Source organism: Onychostruthus taczanowskii, unplaced genomic scaffold (genome assembly GCF_017590055.1).
Source record: "Onychostruthus taczanowskii isolate IOZ18803 unplaced genomic scaffold, ASM1759005v1 scaffold9, whole genome shotgun sequence".
NCBI lineage: Eukaryota > Metazoa > Chordata > Aves > Passeriformes > Passeridae > Onychostruthus > Onychostruthus taczanowskii.
Genome location: NW_024506993.1, coordinates 8951818 through 8975459, shown reverse-complemented (window position 1 = coordinate 8975459; position 23642 = coordinate 8951818). Strand labels below are relative to the sequence as shown.

The 23642-nt window shown below is 45.2% G+C and overlaps 1 protein-coding gene across 5 annotated transcripts; it reads left to right on the top strand.

The window, feature by feature from the left end:
* The first annotated feature begins 282 nt into the window (after positions 1–282).
* QRICH1 (glutamine rich 1) lies at positions 283–22922 on the top strand. 5 transcript variants are annotated; one of them, XM_041425835.1, is made up of 11 exons: positions 283–522; positions 1480–1540; positions 4997–5326; positions 13618–14634; positions 16711–16888; positions 17465–17619; positions 18385–18499; positions 19830–19938; positions 20293–20444; positions 21125–21215; positions 21984–22922. In XM_041425835.1, the coding sequence occupies exons 3-11, from the start codon at positions 5018–5020 to the stop codon at positions 22174–22176; spliced, it is 2319 nt and encodes a 772-aa protein (XP_041281769.1). In that variant the 5' UTR covers positions 283–522; positions 1480–1540; positions 4997–5017; the 3' UTR covers positions 22177–22922. The 5 variants fall into 5 exon arrangements, with proteins under 5 accessions (XP_041281769.1, XP_041281772.1, XP_041281770.1 ...); XM_041425838.1 differs by having other exon boundaries at positions 283–558; XM_041425836.1 differs by lacking the exon at positions 283–522 and adding an exon at positions 761–795.
* Positions 22923–23642: the final 720 nt, after the last annotated feature.

Here is a 23642-nt window from a genome sequence, read left to right as displayed (position 1 = left end):
TACAAACACCGCCGCAGCGCCCTCCCCCCTTAAGGTGGACTCGCGTGCGGTGGTCCCTGCTCGGCCCCGGGCTGGGGGTCAGAGGGGTGTCCCCGCGGAACTGGCGTGACACCCGTGTCATGAGCCCCGTGCCTGTGGCCCTGGAGGTGAAGCGAGTGCAGGGAGACCCTACCCGGCCCCACGGGCCACCTTAAGGGCGGCCGGGGCTGGGGAGCCGCGCCGAGCACATGGGCCCGTTAAAGCAGACCCGGCACGGTCCCGCGGGGCGTTCTCCGCCTCCATGGGGACACTTCGCTCCGCGGTGCCGCCCGGGGCAGGGCGCAGCCCCTCCGGTACAGGCCGCACAGGCCTCAGCGCCCTTCCCCGGGAGCCCGTGCGCCGGGGTCCGGCCCCACACGGGCGCGACTCGAAGCCTCTCCCCAGGCGCTGCGAGGGGATGGGGGCCGGGCTGCCCCCGCACGCCGCGAAGGAGCGGGGCGGCTGCGTGGAAGCTCTCGGCCGGCGTCGCTCCACGGCCACGCGGTACTGATGGCGTCCCGGGCATCCCGGCTGCGCGGGGTCCGTCCCTGTCCCTGTCCCTGTCCCTGTCCCCACGGGTCCCCGCCGCCTCCTGCGCGTCCCCGCAGCCGCACGCCCCTCCGCGCAGGGCGCCCCCCAGCGGCAGCACCCGCGCCCCGCCGTGGCCAGGCCCCTTTAAGGCGCGGGGCGGGCCTAGGAGCTGAGCTCTCGCGGGGCTTGGGAGCCGCGCTCTCGCGAGGCTGGGGCAGCGCGGTGATTGGCTGCAGGGGGTTGAATGTAAGATGGCGCCCAGGGAGCTGTGAGGGGAAAAGACTCGGGGCCGAGGCAGCGGCGGCGACAGGGCCGGGGTGAGGCGGGGCCGGGTCACGCCGCAGCGCAGCCGGGCCGGCGGGCCGGGGTAGGACAAAGGCGGCGGGAGCGGCTGGGGCCGTGCCGGGTCCCCGCGGGCGGCAGAAGCCCCGCGGGCTCCGCGTCCCCGCTCGGGCGGGACGGAGGCCGAGCTGCAGCCGACGGCCTCGGGGCCTAAATACCGAGCTTCGCCTCGTCTCGGCTGGGTGGCCGAGCGCTCCGTAGCGCTCCCGGCCGTCTCTCGGGGCGGCACCGGGAGCGCCTGCGGGGGGAGGGGGTCGGGGGGGTGCCCGTGGATGCGGTCACTGCTGCTGCTGCCTTGTTCTAAGTTCTGTGTGCCAGTAACTCCGGTGTTACCCACCGGGCCGCGCCTGTCGCCGCACGGCGCTCTGTGACAGACGTGCTCACACCACCAGGCTCAGGGCTACGATGGTTCGAAATTGGGCATCTTGCAATTCCTCACTAGGAGCTGCTAGCTGCGTGGATGATCATATCTTTGTTTCCTGATTTATTTTTTTTTTTTCTTAATGGAATACATATTAAAAATAAAATGACTTAATAAAGAAAGAGGAACTGGGGATGGAAAGGGCTTCTTTGTTCTGTCTTCTCCAGAACGTTACAAGTCTAAGAGCTCAGGACAAGAGCAGCAGAAATACATGCAACATGGTGACTGGTGAGTCCAGATTGTCCACATGCTGCAAGTTGTGTGTGTGTTTTCAGTAACCTCAGTCTAAGTTTTACCAACTAACCGTATGTGCTCATAATCTTGAAAGAATTTCTTGAACTTACTTCTTGAAAAAAGTGCAGTTATGCTGCACAGAGAGAGGAGTTATCTTCCTTTATTGGAGAAACTTACTGCCTGGATGCTCTTTTTTAAATTTTAAAATGCAATAATAAAAATATGCTGCTGAGATCCAGTCAGGGTGGACATTTGCAGTTTCCAGTGCGTGTCTGTGGGATCAATGGAATGCACAAATTAGTGTGTTTTAATAACTAAAAGTAGTGACTGCAGCAGCAAGCTGTACGTGTTGCCCTACAAAATCCTGTTGAATGCACCCTAGAGCCTTGCAGAGGTTTTCTGCCGTAAATGCAGGTTGGTTTAGTTTTAATAAGTAAAATCTCTGGGGGTGCAGCATTGCATTTCTGAATCTTTCTCTGGACCTGGTACCTCACTGCTGCACAGGGTCTGGGGCAGTGCAGTCTTGTGTGGTTCAGTGCTTCTAGTTGAATAATCTCAAGCAGCCTTAAAACTGATGTGAATGACTGTGGGAGGCACTTTTACCTACAGGGTCTGTAACTGCAGCTGTAGAGAAAACCTAAGGAAGATCTTGCTGCTTTTCTGGGGCAGGAACAGATGCCTCGTGGCATGGTGGGGCTCTGGTCCATGCCTGGCACTAGGAGTACTGCAGGGGCTCAGCTTAGTGGCTCTTGGTATAGTAACTTCAAGAAAATGTAAAGGAGTTTTTTTTTATGGTAGAAGAAAGGAAAGAGATTTCTTCTGACGTCTTGTGAGAGAGGAAAATTTACTAATGGGGAAGACTGGCCTAGTAGGCTCTTGATTTTGATGCTAACAAGAACTAATTGAAATGGACCAGCTGAGCAGGGTCTTTTGTATTTAAGAAATCAGTGCTTGCTTTAAGATTTGTATTTAAGAAATCAGTGCTTGCTTGGTGGTCAGAAGAGGTTGGTGATTGTTTGGTGGTGGGTCTCTGCTGCTCATGCTTCTGGGTGTCTTGTGGCTTCTGGTCTCTTGCACAGGACAATGATGTAGCTTGTGAGAAAAGGATTGGAGTTTCAAAAGTAGAAGTGAGGGCTAACAGCTCCCTTTGGGAACAGTGGACCTGCTGACCTCCTTACTTCCTCCTTTGACAAGATTAACAGAAGGTGGATAGCTATTCCCTGACTTGTTACAACATAAACCCATGCAGGAGGGGAGCACCTGGGAGAGGTGAGCCCATCCAATTTAGCAGCAGCTGGCTGTCAAAGAGCATCTGAGGCACTTGTGTCTGGGATCCTGCTGTCAAAGCACATCTGTGGCATTCATGTCTGGGATCCCAGCATGGCATCCTTGAGGCTTATTCTTCAGCAGAGCCTTCCCTCTCAAAGCTGTATCTGCTAGTGCACCTCGGGTGGACGTGGAGAATGATGGTGCTCTCTGAAAGCCTCACTGTAGTATGGACATCAAATACTTGAAAGCTCCAAGGACTGGGACAATTTAATTGCTCAAAATCTGTTTTGCAGCCTCAGAGTGTATAATGGAGCATCATGCAGTTAGATGCAAAACACATTTCAGTGTGCCTGCTGTAGGTCTTGTCTAAGTCCTGAGTCCCTATGGATGCATTAACATTGTTCTCCCTTGGTTTCACCCTGGGCATAGGGTTCTCTGGGAAGGGGTTGGTAAGGTGTGCTGTAGAGGTATAGAGTACTCTTGGGTGGCTCCTGAAGAAGTGAGTAGTCTTCTACTACCCAGAGCTGGCTTGAAAATGTCAGATTGGTGTCTCAGAATGTTTTTTCTGTCCAGATATGGGCTCTACAGGAGCTTCTGTGTGCTGATATTTGCAGAGCTGTTGGATTTGCTATGTGAACTCCATTATTTGGTGTTTTTTACTAAACATGCTGCATATTTTAAAAATATCTTCTATAGAAACCTCATACAGCAAGAAACATCTCTTAAAGACTTCAGAAACCGTAGATAGGGCACAGGTTACCTCATGTGTGCTCCCGTTACCTTTGATATTAGTTTTTTTTCTCTTGTGAGCCTGGTCCAATGCACTAGCCATGAACTTCCATGTAAACAAAAACTGTGTTTGGACTGCTGTCACATAACAGTGAAGAGGGGTTAGTGTTTGCTTCAGCTCTCCCTGGTTTTGGTGATAACTGGCACTGGAATTGTGCAGTGTGCTTGGGTGCCAGTGAAAGCCTAGAGTTAACTCCCATTTTCACACAGGCAGGCTTTTGCAGCCTTATGTTCAACCATAGCTCTGTCTCAATTCTACTTTGTTAAATCCTGGTGAAAGGATACATAAAGCTCTGGTTTTGTACCTGTTCTCTTTAGACCTGCAGTCATAATGCACATAGTGATGTCTGTCTGTTTTTCCTCCTTTATGCAGCTTGATCTAGTAGTGCTGAATCACCTCTTCTAGTCCTGATCTTGTGGTGTTTCACATCTTTTCACAACTGTTTCAGTAGCTGGTGATGTTATGGCTCCAATGTATTCATGCTCTATCAAGGCTAATTAGTGCATTAGAAACAACCAGTACACTCACTGCAAAAACAATTAGTGGGTTTAAACAAGATAAGAGAGAGGAATGCTGTCAGAGTTTACCCTGGAGCTGTTCTCAGGTGGAGTTATCTTCGCTGGTGGTGGTTTTTTTCTTTGCTTTCACTTCCGCCCTGATCATCTTAACTTCTTTTTCTGTCTTTCTGTTGTCTTCACACGTAGCATGTTTCATGTTAACCTCTTCCTATTAAAAGGACATCAAGAACTGATGCTGCAGTTGCCTTTGTCATTTCCAGAGCTCTGTTCTCCATGTGTGTAGCTCCCAGTTTGAGGAAATATCTCGATTCCAGCGCTCTCCCTTTGCTTGCTATGCTCAAATCGATGAGGCTGCCCTAGTCCTGATAGCAGTGAGCTGAGTGCTGCATCTGTTGCTCTTCTGTTGTGCTTCCCATGAGCTGCCTAGAATAGAACTGCACGGCCTGACAGAGCACACTGCTCAGTTCCCCACCTCTGCAGCTGCACAGCAGGGCTGCAGATATTGATTCCCGAGCCTCTCGCTAACAGTGCATGCCGCAAACAAACGGAATGCACGACTGGGTTTGTCTCTGCAGGACTTGCCTGGTCTGGGGAAGCACAGAGCTAGGAGAGTTTACATGTCAGTGAGCTCTGGGAGGAGGAGTCACACCTGGGTATCATTCAGACTCCCCTGAGTTGCCAAGGGTTAATCTGAGAAATGTGTAGTAGCACAAAGTGCCTCATAAAACGAAAGCATCTGTCTCGGGCATCTGGCTGTGCATGTTTGCCAGTTTTCATACAGTACTTGGTATGAGAGATTAGTTACTGGAGTTAAGAATATCCTTGCATCAAGGGAGTGCTGTAGTTAAGACTTTTACTTTCTCTTTCATTAAGGAACCCTGAGGACCTTGCAATATGAATAATTCTCTGGAGAACACCATTTCCTTTGAAGAATACATCCGTGTGAAGGCGCGAACGATCCCCCAGCACAGGATGAAGGAGTTTCTAGACTCCCTTGCTTCCAAGGGGCCAGAAGCTCTCCAGGAGTTTCAACAGACAGCCACCACCACTATGGTGTATCAGCAGGGTGGCAACTGCATTTACACGGACAGCACAGAGGTGGCTGGGTCTTTGCTTGAACTTGCTTGTCCTGTGACAACCAGTATCCAGCAACAAACTCAGCCAGAGCAGCAGATACAGGTTCAGCAACCCCAGCAAGTCCAGGTAAGCATCTGAAATAGTCTCTGAATGTATATGTGACTTGCCATCTGATGGAGTAGTGTTCAGAGCTGCTCTCTAATCGTAAGCCTCAGACAAGTACTTAAGAGGCAGGGCCAATTAACTTCATATAGAGCAGCAATATTTCCCTTTCATTTAAGGAATTTGGTAGTAAATTTGCTCTCCTGGCTGTGCCTCCCTGGAGCCCTGCTGTAGGAGGAGCCACATACATAGCAATGGAGTGGTGTCACCTATTTGAGAAACAGTTCTGGCATGTACACAACTCCAGAAGCCTTGTGCTCTGAAGCTGCTATAAATACCAGCCCCCTCTGACTGTCTGATTGTTCAGGCTGGCTGTGGGATGGAGCTTGCCTTGAGGATTTTTTTTTTTTCTTAATAAAATCAGTAATCTTTAAATAGTTTTACTTGAACATTCTAAAAGTTGTTCTTGAACTGATTTTTAAGTGAGGGGGAAATGCAAGAGAGTCAACTTTAGGATATGAATCAGGGGAAGATATGTTTTTGGAAAGGAATTCTAAAGAATGCATATGTATCAAGGTAGATTATATGTTTGCACAGTGGAAGGAGTTGTCTTTGGTGGTTTTTTTTTTAAGTAGATATTGCATTAGGTATTTTATTAAGTATTAAGTAAGCAAATCCAATATCAGAGGAAAAAAACAAACCAATTTTATAACTTAGGAAACTGGTGTTGTCCTCAGATTTTGTAGTTTGAAGAGTTCACAGGTGGCAGGGCATTTACTGAAGTTTTTCTATTATATGTCTCTAAACAGCTGAACTCTGGCTATGGCTGTAGTTCTGATATGCTATACTTGAGATATGAATCTTTCTGGTTTCTGTAGCAGAATGTAAAGCTGCAAGCTCTTTTTTTTTCTTTTTTCTTTTTTCTTTTTTTTTTTTACAATAAGGGTATGGAGTCACAAATGGCTGGAGATCAGGTAGTGTGTACTTGCTGCAGTGCAGTAGACTTGTGTCAACAGCTCACTTGTGTGTTTTTATCCTACAGCAAAGACAAAACTCCTTCACTGCTAACTCGTCTCCAATTACTCTCTGTTGAGTAAATGAATGCTTAACTGGGACTTCTGTAACCTGTTGCCCTACAGTGACTTGTGTTGAAAGGCTTTTGAAGAATAAAAACCTGAAGTCTTTCAGGCATGACTTCTCTGCATGAGGCTGTTAAAACTGATCAAGAGTGGGTTTGGTTTTGCCAGCTAGTGTGTTTTCTGGAAGAAGTTTTTTTTGCAGCAGAAGGGCTAGGAGGGTTGGGTTTTGAGTGCCTCAGCCTTGAAGATGTGTAAAGCCCCCAATGGTAAAAGTCAGAAGGAATCTTTTTTTTCCCCTCTCACTCTTGCTGCCTTGCTTCAGAACTACCCAATGTTCAGGCTTGACCCTTGCAAGTCTTTTAGTAACAGAGATGGGAAGGGAGGTCATATATCTTATGCTCCAGAGAAAAATAACCTGACCTTCTTGTGAATAAGCATAGAGCTGCTGCCAGAGACCGGTTCCTGATTTTGGAACTGAATGACCTGCACCCTGTATATGAAAAGCTTCTCATGAAAATTAAGATTGCAGCAACTTTCCTGAAGAATGCTGTCTGCTCTCCTTGTTTTTGAAGTGCCTCTGCTTTTAGATACCTGCTTTGCCATCTGTTCAAATCATCATTACTATTTGTATTGCCTACCTGCTGCTCACTTTAGGTGGCACATTTGGTTCTAGATGTGGCTGCAGCTTTTGTGTATCAGCAATGCAGCTGAGCTCAGGTGTATTTGAGTAGCTAGCTCAGAATTATCTTAGTTTTTCTGCAAGAATAGGGTGGAGAAGAATGTCTTTACCCATTTGCAAGAGTTTTTCTGTCTTTCAGGATTTCTTATTGGAACATAATTTGCGTTAAACTCATGATTTAGTGTTCCCTCATCTCTGCACTGTCACTGTGGCAGCAGTGGCAGGGCTCATCTTCTGGATAAAGCTGGATTTTATGACACTGGGGAGTGACAGTGTTCCACCATAGCAGTGCACCTGGTCCGGGTGGCTCCCTGTGCTGAAATGCTCCTTGTGTTGTATTATGATGAGTTTTGGTCATCTGCTGGAGCCTCTTAGCTTTTGATTAAACTTGTCATCCTGGTACTTGAATTGGTAACCTGTTTAGTTCTTGCTAATCCAATTGCAAGTCAGTGGAAGACCCTTTAAATGACTGTGCTTATGTCTGGCAGTGTGACAGTGCTGCTGGGGGTGATTAACAGTATGACCAGTCAGATGACCTCACAGTTGAAAGTGCTGCTGATGATCTTGCAGTCATGGAGATAGTGCTCAGGTTTCATCCTGGGTTTTACTTGCTGTGGACAACTAAAGACAGAGTGTCACTGCTTGCTGTTTTTATTTATTCTAGAAAAATAAATTTTCTCTTTGAAGAAGTTGTTTTATTAAGGCTTTCTTGTCTAAAAGGCTCAACAAAGTCTTACCAGATGTTTATTTTATAGGATGAGTGGTGCAACTGTTGGGTTATGTGCACTGGTCATTGCTACAGTTACGGGTTCTGGAGCTCCTTCCACACCCAGTATCACAGGGGTGCCATAAGTGACCTTAAGAAGGAGCTTAGTATGTCAAGTTGTCATACCTTGTGTCAGGGAGTGGCAGGGAAAGTCCGTGGTTTACTTGAGTCAAGCAGGAGTTTTATCAGCTCTGCTTTTGGTGAGATTGTTGCATGTTGGTCCTGTGCAGAGAGGCCGTGGAATTGATGATGCCAGGGAGGTGTTTAGTGCTGCTTGCTTCCCAAATATGGTACTTCTGCAGAGGTCAGTGAACCTCTTGTGCCTCTTACCCCAGAAACTTCAACTGAAAGAATATCAGAGGATGGAAAGTATCTTTGCTTATGGGGTGTGTGGATGAAATCCTCAGTTTCAGCTTTTTGTGAACAGTCTGAGGTCTAGGTGGCAATATTTTCTTGGGCAGGGCTTGAGGGGACGTTGCTACATGTGAGCAAGGTCACAGAAGTGTATGGGGAATGGTTTGTGTAAAATATCTTTCAGTTAATACTTGTGCCTTTCTAATTGCTCAGTTCCTTTTGTGTTTACTGTTCAGTCTATTCTGTGACTTCAGACCTTTACAGAAGGCTGGACATTAGTAATGATACAAGGCAGGGAAAGATGCCCTTAAATAGCTTAGAAAAAAGTTTATCTCTGACTCTGCACAGAATGCATCTTTGCTTCTGATGGGTGTACCTTCCTTTTGCCTCTGTACTGGTTCTGAAGAGTAGCTTGGAGGTAGAGTTCCTATTTGCTTATGTTTGAGAAACATGGCAGTACGATTTTACTGTAGCAGCAGGTATTAATTAGCATGTGCTAGGACTGAGTGGGACAATTCAAAGAATGGTTATAGTCAAGAGTGGTGTTTTTGAGGTAGCATCTCTTTGTATATGGAAGTACTCTTCTGTTGGAGAGGTAAACTGTTTTTCCTTGGTTCATGTGTTTTAACTGTCTTAGACCTAAATCCCTCCCCAGTGTACAGCTTGACAGCATAATCTTGATATTGTAACTGTTTAAACACACCCAAGGCCTAATTTAGCTGTTGGAATTCTCTCTCTGATGTGGATAAATGAGCAGGGGAAAAGCCTCCAGTCTGGCAGTTGTTCTGAAAAGCTGACTCGCACCCTTCCCGTAGACCTTGTTTACTTAGATAGCAAAGGGCTTCCTGTAAAGTAGTTAAATAACAAGTTCTGATATTTCCTGCTACTTCACTGATCAGTCTCTTCACTTACACTTTAAATACACTTTTCATATCTGTTTTGCACTTGCTTGTACACTTTCTGGTGTAACTTTAGAAGGAACTCGTTGTTACAGTGTTAGTTTTTAGTGCTGCACTTGCTTTAGCTTAGGACTGTTGTTGAGGGAACTGTCTTTTAAGTCTTCTGTCCTTAAATTGGGCTAAAAAAACCTGAGATTACTCTTCTCATGCTCTCACCAACTTTTTTCCCAAATATTTCACTTTGTGTGGGAAGTTTGAGATGTACCCCACATGACTTCTGGGGCATTTGGAGCGTACTTCCCGCAGCAAGTTGGCCACCTGCCGAAGCCTTCTTACCTCTTGTAGGTTTGGAGCTTGTCATTTGGGGTTCCCTGCAAATGAAACTAAGCTGTAAGATGAAATCTTGTGTTTTGGTGATGTCAAACTTGGCTGGTGGGCAAGACTAGAACTAAATTTTAAATAGTCTTCTGGAAGGTGTGGTGTGAACATGTTAGTGCATCTCCAGTCTTGCTCTGGAGATCTGCTCTTGGTCTGTACTACTGCTTGCTGGTTTAAATACAGCTTCAGAAACCAAGATCTCTTTATGAAAAGATGCATTTAAGAGCCTGTCAGGTGCTCTAGGAAAAGCTACATATCAAAAAATCCATGCAGGAAAGAGTTGCTCTGTGTGCTCATTTAGAGTTAGATTTTAGGAACTATTAGATAATCCAGTCAGTCTGCAGATGAAATAATTCACAAGCAAAGAAAATCTCAGTTGTTTCAGAACTGCTGTTCTGAAACAACTGGGTCTGATTCCTTTTTGGGCAGAGAATCCACACAGGGCAGACATGTTATGACTCCTACTTGAAAGTTTGTCTATCAACCATTAGGAAAAAAAGTTTTGGCAACCAGGCTTCAGATGTTCTCATGGTCCTGGGGTTACTTATTTCCTCTTTGCATTTGTTCAGTTCAGCACAGAATATGGTTTTGGGCTTGGTGTGACAGAATTCCTTTAAGGGAATTTAGTTCTGGCCTCTTGTTACGATACAGGGTTGATTTCTAATGTTTTTGGTTTTCTAGGCAGCTAGTACTTGATCCAGCTTCCAGCTACTTTATGGTGAAAAGGCATTTCTCTGTGTCATGGTAGCCTGCTGGGAGGTGATTCTTTCATGATGTTGGATCCAGACTTTTGGCAATAAATAGTATTTCAGTACTGGTAACTTGGTATGTTCCTTTCTTGCACCAGTAACCCAGGAATTGCCAGCATAACATGTTTTTGCTTTAATCTTCAGCATAAAATGAAGATTTAAAGTCCCCTGTTTGTCTTGGCCTGTAAATTTAAAAATTTTAAACGTTCCCCTTTGTACAGAGTCTTTTATAAGGTCTGCTGCTGCTGCATGTAACTCTTTGTTTAACTTGAGGAAAAAAGGACAGGGAGGTCAATATAAGAAGCCTCTGGTCTCAGACCGGGTTAAAGCCTGTAAATCTGGAATGGATGCTTGTAGCACTCCTGGATACAACCTACTTGAGAATAGGGAGAGATCTGCTCCAAGATACAGTTGTTAAAAATGGATGTGTAATTCACAGGGGATGTATCATGTGTGGTAGGTAGAGTTCCAATATCTTTTTAAATAGGACCACTCTAGTCAGAAGCATGATGTCTGCAGTTTGGAACATGGAGAGCTTCAAGTGATTCTGGAGTTTGACTTCATATTGTTTGGGTCTGGACTCATTCTTTGGGTGTTAACAGTAGCAGGGTGGACTTGAAAGCAGTAGCAAGACATTCCTGTTGTAGGAGTTAGGATTTAGTCCTGGGGGAGTTTCCAGGGGCCTCAGGGTATGACTGCTCACCTCTTCAAAGAGGTGGAAGTTGCTGCTGACTTTCAAACGCTGTAGGCTCAGGCTCTGGAATGGTTATGGCTCAAAGCTGTGCCAGGGGAACTTTGGAGTGGACATTAGGAAGCATTTCTTTACCAAGAGAGTGGTCAAACACTGGAACAGGCTTCAGAGAGGTGGCTGGTGCCCCAAGCCTGTCGTTATTTAAGAGGCATTTAGGCAGTGCTGTGAATGACATGCTGGGGATTATGGTCAGCCCTGAAGTGCTCAGGCAGTTGGACTGGGTGATCAGTGGAGGTCCCCTCAAACTGAAACAGCCTGTTTACAAGAGCAGAAGGGAGCAAATGCTGTCTTGTTCTGTTTGTTCTTAGGCTGCTCCTCTTGCTGACAATGCCTCTTTCTTAAACCAGCTCCATTACCTTTCTAATTGTGCTTATGTGATAAAATTGTTTCAGTGCAGGAGAAGACTCTGAATTCTTACTGCTACCAAAAAAAAAAAGTCATTCCTTTATATATGTTACAGCACTCACAGGAATTGTAATGTGAAATTTTGTATGGGTAAAAGGTGGGGGTGCTTTTAAGGTGCTCTCAGTCAACCTGTGCAAATTGTGGAAACACTACAGAAGTCAGAAGTACAGGACAAATGACATGTTTACCTTTTAACATCATTTTGAATCATAGCAGATAAAGCAAAGATTTCTTGTGTGAGACTGAAAATATTAGTGCAATAAAACGTGTAATTTATTCAATCTTTGGCTTTTGCCTTGCAGGTAATCTTCTGAACAAGGATTTAAATTAATAGTAAAGACCATATTAATGATTTTTAAAGTGAAATATTTTGGAGAATTCTTGCCTTAGGTGTATGATTGCAACTGGCTTTCTTAACCTGAGCCCTTACCTGGTATCCGTGTTTGGGCCTGTTTGCCCAAGGCAGTACTCATGCTCCAGGGCAGAACAATATCAAATAGAGCTGAGGAAACATCCCATAGGTGGGTTCATCTTTTTCAATTGAGTGCCTGATCAAATCACTCATTGATGGAGCTTTTTAAACTTTCATGCTGACACAAGGTCACATGCTTCTTGTTACCTTGCAGGAAATTATTATAGAGTCACCACGTCATCTGGATTACAGTACACTGCACAGAGTTCCCAGAAGGAACTATACCCTATTCTTCCTGGAAATGAATTAATTCTTAACAGGAGGTGATTTATAAATCTGGCCTGCCAGTGGGGCGTTCTGCTACCCCAGTTTTTTCCTTAGCAACTCTTAATTAGCTGTAAATGGGTCCTTAACATTTTTCAAGACTTCTTAGCAGTGATGCTGGGAAGTAAGATTTTGTGCACAGCAGGCCTGCATTGTAGTTCTTTTTGGTATTGTCAGGCTGACTGACTAGTGTGCTGTCTCTGTGCAATGCTGCATTAGTCTGCCTGAATCCAGGAAGTGAGGTAGAAAAAGGTGAGAGAACTGTGAGTAGGAAGACATTTAGTCGTGCAACTAAATAAGTCCTTGTTGGCTTCAGAAATAGGTGCTGAGTAATTAATTGCCTCCCTTAAGAGAAAGTGTTAATGAAGCCTAGAGAAACAGATGGTCATGAGTACCTGGGATATTGCTTCTAGGACAAGGCAAATGTAACAAGTTGTCTGTGTAAATGTGAGGCAAAGTGGAGAAGTGTCTGGACAAGGGATGTGAAGCCATTGAGACCTGACATTTGTTCTGGGGGCTACTTTTGGCTGCTGGCTTTCAGTGTGCTGCTGGACTGCTGCTAGGTATTGTGGCACACCTTGGGCAAATCAGCATTAATGTGAGAGGGTGTGATTTTTTTTTTTTTTTTCCCCCTCTAAAATAAGAGGAACTGGTTGGGAATCAAGCCAACAGATTTGTCTGTGTTATTCAGCATTGTCTAAGTGCGTGAGCTAAAAAATACAACTGAGTAGTTTGGACAATAAATGGTATTAAATGGAAAAGTAAATAATAAAAAAAAGATTGGTTTCAATTATCATTGCCAAAGAAATTCTTCTAGAGTTTACCAAACATGCTGCATCATAGGCCATTAACGCATGGCAGAGATTGAGGTTGAACTTGCCACATTCTGTGTCGGCACCACTTGAGCAGTGTTACTGTTAACGATAGGTTTCAAAGTAATATTCCTGTGCTTTATGAGGAAAGAGCCAAGTGCTGGTTTCGACTTACCCATATTTCTTATTGCCTGTCAGCAGTAAGTGATCCTGTGGCCATCTTGGGACTGGGGTGGGCAGCAGTAGAACAATCTTCAGAGCATGAGGCGAGCTCCTGCGCAAGTAAGAATGGGGCAAGCTCCTGTGATTGTAATGTGGATGACTTTTAAGTCTTGGTATTGCAAGACCTGTGCTAAAGTAACATTTTAGCAGTGCAAATAGTTTTCAAGACTCTTGGATTCCAAGGATGGAATCTGTTGGCTTGAGCCCATAAGAGCTTTGAGGGTGGAGATGTTGCTCACATGCTGTTCTCTCTGTGCTGAGAGTCATGTGCAATGCTGAGCAAACACATCTACTGTATCACTGTTGTCAGCCAGGCACTTCTAGAATAACTTGGTTTAATTTTCGTGAAATCTTTACTAATGGATTAATACACGGAATCAACAGTGAGCATAAGAGACCTGGAGCATAGATCTTGAGTGACAGAGCATCTCTGCTGAATCCCTGATGTTTGCTGATCTCTAACTGGTGGCTCGGTGTCGTTGCAGGTTCAGGTCCAGGTCCAGCAGTCACCGCAGCAGGTCTCCGCCCAGCAGCTCTCTCCACAGCTCTCTGTCCATCAGGCTTCGGAGCAGCCAATACAGGTCCAGGTGCAGATCCAAGGGCAGGCGCAGCAGCAGGCGTCCCAGACAATACAGAGTCAGTCTCTTCAGAGCCCCAGCCCGTCGCAGCTGCAGGCAGCTCAGATCCAAGTGCAGCACGTGCAGACTGCCCAGCAGATCCAGGCTGCAGAGCTGCAGGAGGAGCACATACAACACCAGCAGATCCAGGCCCAGCTCGTGGCGGGACAGGCCATTAGTGGTGGCCAGCAGATCCAGATCCAGACAGTCGGGGCGCTGTCGCCCCCACCTTCTCAGCAAGGCTCCCCGCGGGAGGGAGAGAGGCGGATCAGCTCTGCGAGCGTCCTTCAGCCGGTGAAGAAACGTAAAGTGGACATGCCTATTACTGTGTCGTACGCTATTTCAGGGCAGCCGGTTGCCACAGTGCTGGCCATTCCTCAGGGCCAGCAGCAAAGTTACGTCTCTTTACGGCCAGACTTGTTAACAGTGGACAGTGCCCACCTGTACAGTGCCACTGGGACCATTACTAGCCCCACTGGAGAGACGTGGACCATCCCTGTTTACTCCGCTCAGCCGCGTGGTGACCTTCAGCAGCAAAACATAACCCACATTGCCATCCCTCAGGAGGCCTACAATGCCGTCCACGTCAGTGGCTCGCCCACAACGCTGGCTACAGTGAAGCTGGAAGATGACAAGGATAAGATGGTGGGAAGTACTTCAGTAGTGAAGAACTCTCATGAGGAAGTGGTGCAGACTCTTGCTAATTCGATCTTTCCAGCACAGTTTATGAATGGCAACATCCACATTCCGGTGGCGGTGCAGGCTGTGGCAGGGACTTACCAGAATACAGCACAGACAGTGCACATATGGGACCCACAGCAGCAACAGCAGCAGCCCACACCCCAAGAGCAGGGGCAGCAGCAGCAGCTACAAGTCACTTGCTCAGTAAGTTAAAACTGCCTTTTGGTCTCAGTTGGCGATTAACAACTTACAAATGTTTTGGAGAGGGAGCATGCCAACAGACAGCTGGTGTCTGGGAAGCAGAGATGCATCTGTCCCAGAAGTCTGAATGTGACACGAGGCACTTGACTCCTGATGGGTATAAGACTTTCATGTGATAATGTTGGTACGTAGTTATAGGATTCAAAACACTCCAAAATAAAGTACAGTCTTGATCTTAGTGTTAAAAATTAATAGATACATTGATTGCCAGACTCTTGATAGTGGGTATTTCAAGATCTGCAGTATTCTCCTGAGCTGTTCCAGGGGTTGCAGTGGTCAGGCAGGGATAATTGCAGCCAAATAAGGTGTGTTAATATGTACTAGTCATGATCAGTTACTTTGTGTTATGTTGCACAGCAGTTCCAGTGCCCAGGTAAACTGACTAGTTATGAGCAAACTTCTTGGATCAAGTGTACTTTAGGGTGCATAAGGTATTTAAAATAAAGTACCCTAAATACATAGACAATTCCAGGAGGAATGCACTCTCTCTCTAGGTGGGTCAGTAAAGCTACTACAGGTGAACATCCTGCTTTTGGGAGTTGACCCTCTCAAAACTGTGAAGCTGAGCAAGAATTTGCCTGCCTGCCCCATGCTGTCCTCTGGCATTGTGCTTCTAGGGGATCTGGGCAAGTTGCAGCAATTTTGCTCTATTTGTGAAAAATACAAGTTTGTTAAGAAGCATCTGCCAGTTCAGCAGATTTACATCAGCCTGTGTCCAGCCTTCACACTGGGCAAAGGTGTCTGTGAGGTTAGGCAGAAGACTGTCCCTTGGATTGGGCTGATGGAGGGAGCTGGCTCTGGAAAGCTTTCAGCTCTCTGGAGAGTAATGTGGCAGCACTCTGGAGGAGAGCAGAGGCTCAGTCCTCTGCTCTGCTCAGGGAGTTGGAAGGCTCCAGTCTGAGCTCTTGCAGACTTTGGCTCTTAAGCTGTTGGTTTTTATACTAAAGTACAGGTATTTAAAGTCTCTATGCTGTTTTCCTATGCCATGGTCTCTAGTACTGTCAGAGCAACTTCCACTAATACTGACACTTAGCAGTATCAAAGGAAAAGCTGCTTTTTGGAGTAGCTCTTAGGAAGGAAAAAGCAAAACTGTTTTGATATAAGAATTGCTATTTCTGTAACATTCAGGGTACCAGTGAGAGTTTGACTAAGGTCTGTAAAGCTGTTAACTGAGATAGGTATGAGACTCTGGCATAGAATTGAAAGCCTGTAGCAAAGAATGCAGAGTGAGAGCAGCTGAAGGGCTTGCTGCAGGTTTTAGATTGGTGCTATTGGTTGCCTGACAAATAAGTTTCAGTTTGAGACTGAAATTCTTGGTGACATAAGGTCCAACTGCAAAGTAAATTTCCAAAGGGTCTGGAGATGCCTTAGGTCTATAATAAGTCATGAAGTCACTTCACACAATAGTAGCTACTTCCCATTATTAATATTTGGTATTTTGAGAACATTGCATTAAAATTGAATTTATGTTTTGATGCTGTGTTCTAGTCTTACTGCTTTATACCTTTTACAAATTAATTTTTCTTATTTATCACTTATGCTAAGAACAGAATGTATTTATTCTGTGTGCCTGTTATGTACTGCTTAAAGAAGAGAGTCTGGAGAGGGAGGGATGCCAGTGGTGTTTGGTGTGTGATTGCACCCAGGACCTCCCTTAGGGCACTCTAGGTGTGGAGCAGCAGTGGTGAATAAAGCTGGTGGCACCTTCCTGTTTAGGGGCTGGTGGTCTCTGTGGGCTGCTCTTGTAGTGAGATGCACTTCAGTGGTGATTCAGAGTGACAAGTGAGCTGAAGATAGGTCTGTCCATTCAAACTGAAAGAGTTTTTGGAGTGTAGAATATTCTTTTGTGAGCAGCAATTCAGGTTGGACAGCAAAAGTTGCATTCCTTGGATTAATTTCTTGTTGGGAGTGTTGCAGAAGGTTGATACCCTGGGGCTACAGGTAATGTGGGATTCTTGGTTTTTGTCCAGCTGTTGCATGTTGAAGTGTGTGTATAAACTGAAGGCTTTTCTTTCACAGGCTCAAACTGTTCAGGTTGCTGAAGTTGAGCCGCAGCCGCAGCCACAGACTTCACCTGAACTTCTACTTCCAAACTCTCTGAAGCCAGAAGAAGGTCTTGAAGTGTGGAAAAGCTGGGCACAGACCAAGAATGCAGAGCTGGAAAAAGAAGCCCAAAATAGACTAGCACCTATTGGAAGTAGGTGTCATTGACAATATACCCTTTCTTTCCTTTCAAGTAGGATCAGGAATGACTAAAATGTTACATGTGTACTGCTCTGGAAAAGCCTTTTGTTTAATCAGTGATTGTTCCTAAATTTAAATATTAATTTACTCTGCAGTACTAATTATTGTGTATTCTCACTGCCACAGGACATGTATTAACTCTGTGCTGAACCCCCTTGAGCACCTGAGCTGATAGCAATAGAAAAGGGCACTGCATGGCTGTGGTGCATGGACAAACTGGCTGGCCAGGCTGGTAGAACAGTCATGGAGTTGCTGTTTTGCTGTTGCTGCAGGGCAGCATTTCACTGGGGACACGGTGAAAGAAGGCAATAGTCATGCATTTGGTAGGGCAGAGGATCTTCCTATCAAACTCTTGCCTGTTTCATCTTTTAGTATTTCTGACAGCCTGAGATCTGTCAGAAATGGCTTTAGTATACTGGAAGAACGAGCTAGTGCTGGACCTGCCAGATAGAATGGAGATGTGGGAAACCTTTCCTGAAATAATATGGCTTTATGACTTAAATAATATAGCTTTGTTTTGTTTTTGCAGGGCGTCAGCTGCTGAGGTTCCAGGAAGATCTCATCTCTTCAGCTGTGGCTGAGCTCAATTACGGTCTGTGCTTAATGACGCGAGAAGCTCGGAATGGTGATGGTGAACCCTATGACCCAGATGTGCTCTACTATATCTTCCTGTGTATTCAGAAGGTAGGATGGGACAGCTCTATGTGCTGCAGAACTGTCCATGTTGTCAGCATGTGTAGGGGGACTCTTGGTTATAAAAATAGAGACTGTGGCTTCTATTAAGCTTACCAACAATTTTATAAGAAAAAAGTCTTTTTGCTGAAAAAACCTTGAAAACATGAGGTAACTTGTCTGTCCTTAGTGCAAGAATGCTTTAGTCTATGAGTTAACTTTGTGAATAACTGAGTTCAGTATCACAGTAAAAATAACAAATCCATTTAGCTTTTTTTGATTGGGGGGAGAGAAGGCTTGGATGATGTTTAAAGAAGTTGTCAATGTCAAGACTTAAATTTAGTTGAAGCTTTAACAGGCAAGAACTTAGCTTTATGTGCTATGGGATGTATGAGCTTTCTGGAAGAGCTGCAGGAACAGAGCTGTACTTGGACAGGGAAATTGAGCATTCTTGTTGTTAACCTGAAAAAGTAGTGTTCACTAGTCATGTGAAATAACTAGAAGTGAGCACACCTGAAATAAAAGGTGAAATCCAGTCAGCTTTACTTTGTAAGATAGTTTTTCCTTTTTCTGTCTTGGCATTGCCATGATAGTAAAGGATAGTAATAATTACCTATCCTGTATTCGCCTTGGTGTGAGTACTCACTCTCTAAGTAAATGCTATTCAGTGCTGTGCTGTAAAATGCTCAGCTGAGGATGTGGGCCCTCAGGATGAGGTCTGGTCTGAGGAACACACTTGCTCCCACTGTACTGGCCTGTGTTGTGAATCTCTTACAGTATCTCTTTGAAAATGGCCGAGTCGATGACATCTTCTCAGATCTCTACTATATTCGGTTCACTGAATGGCTGCATGAAGTTCTTAAGGACATACAGCCCCGTGTTTCACCTCTTGGTAAGGGCTATTGTTTAAGAACTTTAAAACTTTCCAGATCTTGGAATGTTTAAACTGAACCTGCAGCATGAGTGTAGTCTGAATAGAAACCCTTCTGAAGTATGTGACATCCCTAGGCTAGCTAATGCTGGTCAGGGAGAAAAATGTTATGTTTGCAGTGAATGATGGGGTTACTGCAGTTGTCAGGCTCTAACCCTGACTGTCATTGAGCATTATTTGTCTGTCACTTGTCACCAATCAGAAGGTACTTTGTGGGGACTTTGTAGTGTCATGAGATTGGCTTACTTGGCAGCCAGCTGATCCTTGATTTGAATCAGGTTTCCTCATCTGAAGTGGTAATGCATCCTGCCTTTAATATGTATTGTTTCTTTGGGAGATAATACAGCACTGTCATAGTGCCATGTAGCCAGATGGATTCTGCCTGCAGAAGCAACTGAGTGTTAAAGGAAAAAAACAATGAGTGAATAAAGCCTCCAGTGCTGCAGTCAGTTGTAGCTCAACTTTATGTTTAGGAGATCATGGCAACTGGGATGGGGGAAGCAGTTCCACAAGAGACAAATTTTGACAGAGAACTGTATGAGAACTAGATAAAAATTGCATTTTCAGAGCATAGGAACCTGGTTTCTCATGGCTTCATTCCCTTTGATATGTTTGGACATGAGTGAAGAAGTTAATTCTTATGTTCAGTAAATTAGCTGATGTTACAGGCTAGGTGGCTGAGTGGCACCATGAGTTTTGGAATCCTTTTGTTTTCAGTCTGGCTGTTTGATCAGTGCTTTGACGTTCCACAAGCCCCAGAGTTCATGCTGCTGTCTGTTTTTCTGTTTATCTGTGTATTTGGAGTGTAGTATTTTTCTTCTACACAAAGGGGAAAAAAAATCTGAGAATCAAAGGATTACTCATGTGTCCAAATACATCACTTGGCACTGCATGCTCACTGAAGCTGTGCACAGGGCCAAGAACTGATTTGTTACAGTGGCCTGCCTGCTCTCACATATTATTGGATTAAGAGCATCTGCACTGGAGTCAAGCCAATCATTAAAAGCTGTTTAAGTGCATATTCTTTTCTCTATGGGCTGGGATGTATAGGCATGTTGCACAAGCATACTCTCCACAACTAGAGGTTGATGGATATGTACAATTGTTTCCTGACTGTACCTGCTCTTTAAAAAGTTATTTGCAGAGCACTGAATCTTGACATTAGTGAGAATCTCCTCTTTCTCCTTCTGTTAAGATTTATATGCTCTGCAGTACTTACAGACTGTAAAATGCTGCCTGTGCTCATGTTGTGTCTGTCCCCTGGCATGATGCTGACTTCTGATTATTGCAGGTTACATCCTCTCCAGTCATGTAACAGAAGAGATGCTGTGGGAGTGTAAGCAGCTTGGAGCTCACTCCCCTTCCACCTTGCTCACTACACTGATGTTTTTTAATACAAAGTAAGTACTCAGGTCTTAGGGAATCTTGGGGAATAAAAGAACTTCAGAGACCTTAACAGGATTGTTGTGAAACTGCTGCACTGCGTAGGGCAAAATCATGAGTTTCAAATGGTTGCACACAGAGCCCACTTGTAGCTTCATCAGACAAAGAAGATGCAGAATAACAAGGAAGTGAGCTAGCAGAGGGCAGACTGAACCTGTGGCTTTTGTATGCTGTGCTGCTGGAAGAGTCCTTAGCCCAGTAGTTGATTTGAGCTTCAGCCTGCTCATGATGACTAAAGATAACTACCTTGCTGTTGTGACTATGTCCCTTGCTTGCCTCTGAATGTCCTATGTTGTGTTCTTGCTGCTCAGATACTTCCTGTTGAAAACAGTAGACCAGCACATGAAGCTGGCCTTCTCCAAGGTGCTGAGGCAGACCAAGAAGAACCCTTCTAATCCCAAGGATAAAAGCACGAGTATCCGCTATATGAAGGCTCCAGGCATGCACCAGACAGGACAGAAAGGTAGTGTCTAGGAGGTTTCTTTGCTAGTGTTTTGCTTACTTGGGCTTGAAGAAGTGGATGAACCTGGAGATGTTTGCAGGTAGGGAATCCAAGGCTCTGCCAGTTACCTGTAGCCTGGCAGTATGTGTTTTCCATGCATTCTATCCAAGAGAGGATAATACCTTCTAATTATAACCCTGGGGACATACCTTACCTGAGGCATGTGGGCCTCATCAGGAATTAAGGATAATTTTTTTGTTACTTTTGTTTGTTTGTTTGTTTTTATGGGCAAAGAGACTATTGGGTGTAGGTGCTTATGAAGAGATGGAGAAAATTCTTTGGGAGGGCTTCTCTTACCTTGATTCCTGTGAACTCATAAGAATTCCTATGTAAGTACAATCTATCCTCTTAAAAGCACAGGATGCAACTGAGGCTTTTCAGTCTCAGTAGTGATATTTCCCTCATTTTGCACACTGGCAGAGGAGAAATAGAAGGATATGGATGGGTTGTGATCTTCAATAGCCTTAGGATACAGCAAGCTAAGCATTTACAGCCAGGTGCCTCTGCCCTGGAACAGCCACGTGTCTCTTGCCAGCTCTTGCACAGTGACAAGGCGCTGCGGTGCTGAGGCTCTAAGGTACTGCTCACTGTGCTGTGCTTACACTGAGTGTCTGACAGACTTCTGGGGGGCTGCTTTGTAGTTACAGATGACATGTACGCAGAGCAGACCGAGAATCCAGAGAACCCCCTGAGGTGTCCGATAAAGCTGTATGACTTCTACCTCTTCAAATGGTGAGAGCTCTCGTCTGTGTGTGTGGGGCTTGTCTGCTGTGGCTGGGGAGCTGCTCCCTGAGCCTGGCCAGTTTTCAGTGCTGTGTGATAGCGCTGACACGATTTCTATATTTCCGTAAATGTGCTTAAATGGAGAAGGGGTGCTGATGTGAGAGAGTGGGATTAACTCTGATGGCATGTAAATTGAATTTTTGGGGTGTTTAAGAGACAAATCCTGATTTGTGAACTGGTTGCTCTTAATCTTGGACATTTGCTGTGTTGACGTGAACTTCTGCTTCTGATTTGCAAGTCATCTGGAAGCATCCCCTACTGAAGGTAGGATTAGGGTCCTGTTCAGACCGGCTTCTGAACAAAAATAAGGACTTGCTATGGAGATTGGAGGGTGCCTCAAAGGACTCATCTCTAAATTATGATGATTCTGTAATTTAATATAATGGTTCATCTGCACAGATGGATCTGCAGGTAGCCTGAATGTGAAAATACCCCATCCTTTTTTCACTCTGAAGGACCCCTAAAGCCATGTGTGTGTTATGGTTACCAATGTGAAATAAAAACTACTTTGTTGTAGTCCTCACCATGGCTTTTTAACCTTGGCATGTCTTAAAACTTTGGAATGAATGCTGCCCCTAGATGTATCTCTGTACCTTCCATGTGTTGTCAGCCAGATGTTCACTGTCAGGATTTGTGAAGCCTGGGGTGAGGACAGTGGTGGTGTCCCTCTTCCAGGACATTTTGTTAGTCTGGTTATTTCTGATCTTCCTCACACAGCCCCCAGAGTGTGAAAGGCCGGAATGACACATTTTACTTGACACCGGAGCCGGTGGTGGCCCCCAACAGCCCTATCTGGTATTCCATCCAGCCGATCAGCAGAGAGCAGATGGAGCAGATGCTCACCCGGATCCTGGTGATACGAGAGATTCAGGAAGCTCTTGCCGTGGCTAATGCCAGCACCATGCACTAAGGCATCCTTCGTGGCTCAGATGGGGTGGGGCAGGGTGATGGGGGAGGGACAAGCAAAGAGAAATTGTACAGACTTTTACACTAAAGGAGATGCCTAAGTTTTTGGTTTTTTATTGGTGTAGTTATGAAGCCCTTTTAGGCTTCTTCTCTTTAAAAGAATCTAAAGGAAAACCTACCCGTTGTGATTCCTACCCAACACACCAAACTGTTGGAACCATTGGAGGCTGCATATCCCCTGCGAGCTGGGAGCTGTGGAAAGCTGCTGGTTGACTCTGGGTTTTTTTTTTATGATGTAGAAAACATGAACTACAGGATTGGCCTGGTTGGCTGGGGCCTCTGTCTCCTTGGAGCACGTGCAGCCTAGAGGGCACAGAATGATGGATGGACCTGCTCAGCCAGTGGAGGAGAGGCAGGCATCTTCTTTTCTTGTGCTTGGACATTAATTTGCTGTTATCTTGGAAGAAAGAGGAGAGAGTGAACTGCAAATATGATTTATACAAAAAAAAAAAAAAACAAACCAACAATTTCTATTCAGACCTTTAAGTGACATTTTTAGATGTTAAAAGTACAAACTTTACCACACTCTTCTTTTTTGGCCTAACATTGAGGCCTTAAAGCTTGAGGCTTCTGTGCCTGATGGAATTCTTGTAACATACACTTGTGTATCATATAAAGATACCACCCTGTTTCTCTTATGTATTCTTACTCTAGTTGTTTATTAAGAATGACGAGCACGTCTTTTCAACATGCCATTGAACAATGTGTCTTTATTTGGGGAAGAGTGAGCTGTGAGGGTGGGGGGGTCATTATACAAAGATCAGTATGCAAACTGGTTGTTTTCATCCCTGTTCATGCTTTCCAGCTCAACTCTGCTGGATTTCTTTCACCCCTACAACTTAGGAAGGTAGAAGGGCATATACTTCTGTTGAAGGACCTGAATGTCTGCTTGCTGATGGAAGCTCAGTGCCAGGCTAGGAACATGGGATCTGTGAGACCAGATCAGACTGTCCTAAAGTTCTGTGGCTTTACCCCTAGGCAAATTCCCCTCTTTCCACCTTTTCAAATGCATCACAACAACAGCATGAAGGAGGGGTAGTGGTGGGAAAAGGCCTTCCAGGAGCAGCATATGGCTTACTCCTGCTGTTTAACAGCCTTTTCACAGTTTTTAACACAGCTGTGTAGCTTTTGGCATTGTTCATGATCATAATCCCCAGCCCTGTAGCGTTGCCTTGCTGCATCTTAAATGGTTGCTGTATTTTATATCATTAACAAATAGTCTGTTCTTTTGAAGCCAGCAGGTAGCCAACTGTGCTTGAAATGGGAGATCACTTGCCAGGCTTGTTATTTGTGCCACCAGCTTCTTGGATGCAGAGAAATTACTCTGCTTCTTGAACTTGTCTTCCCTGCTTCTCCACCTCATGTCCCTTCCCTGTTCCAAAATACACAGATAAATACTTAGATATATAT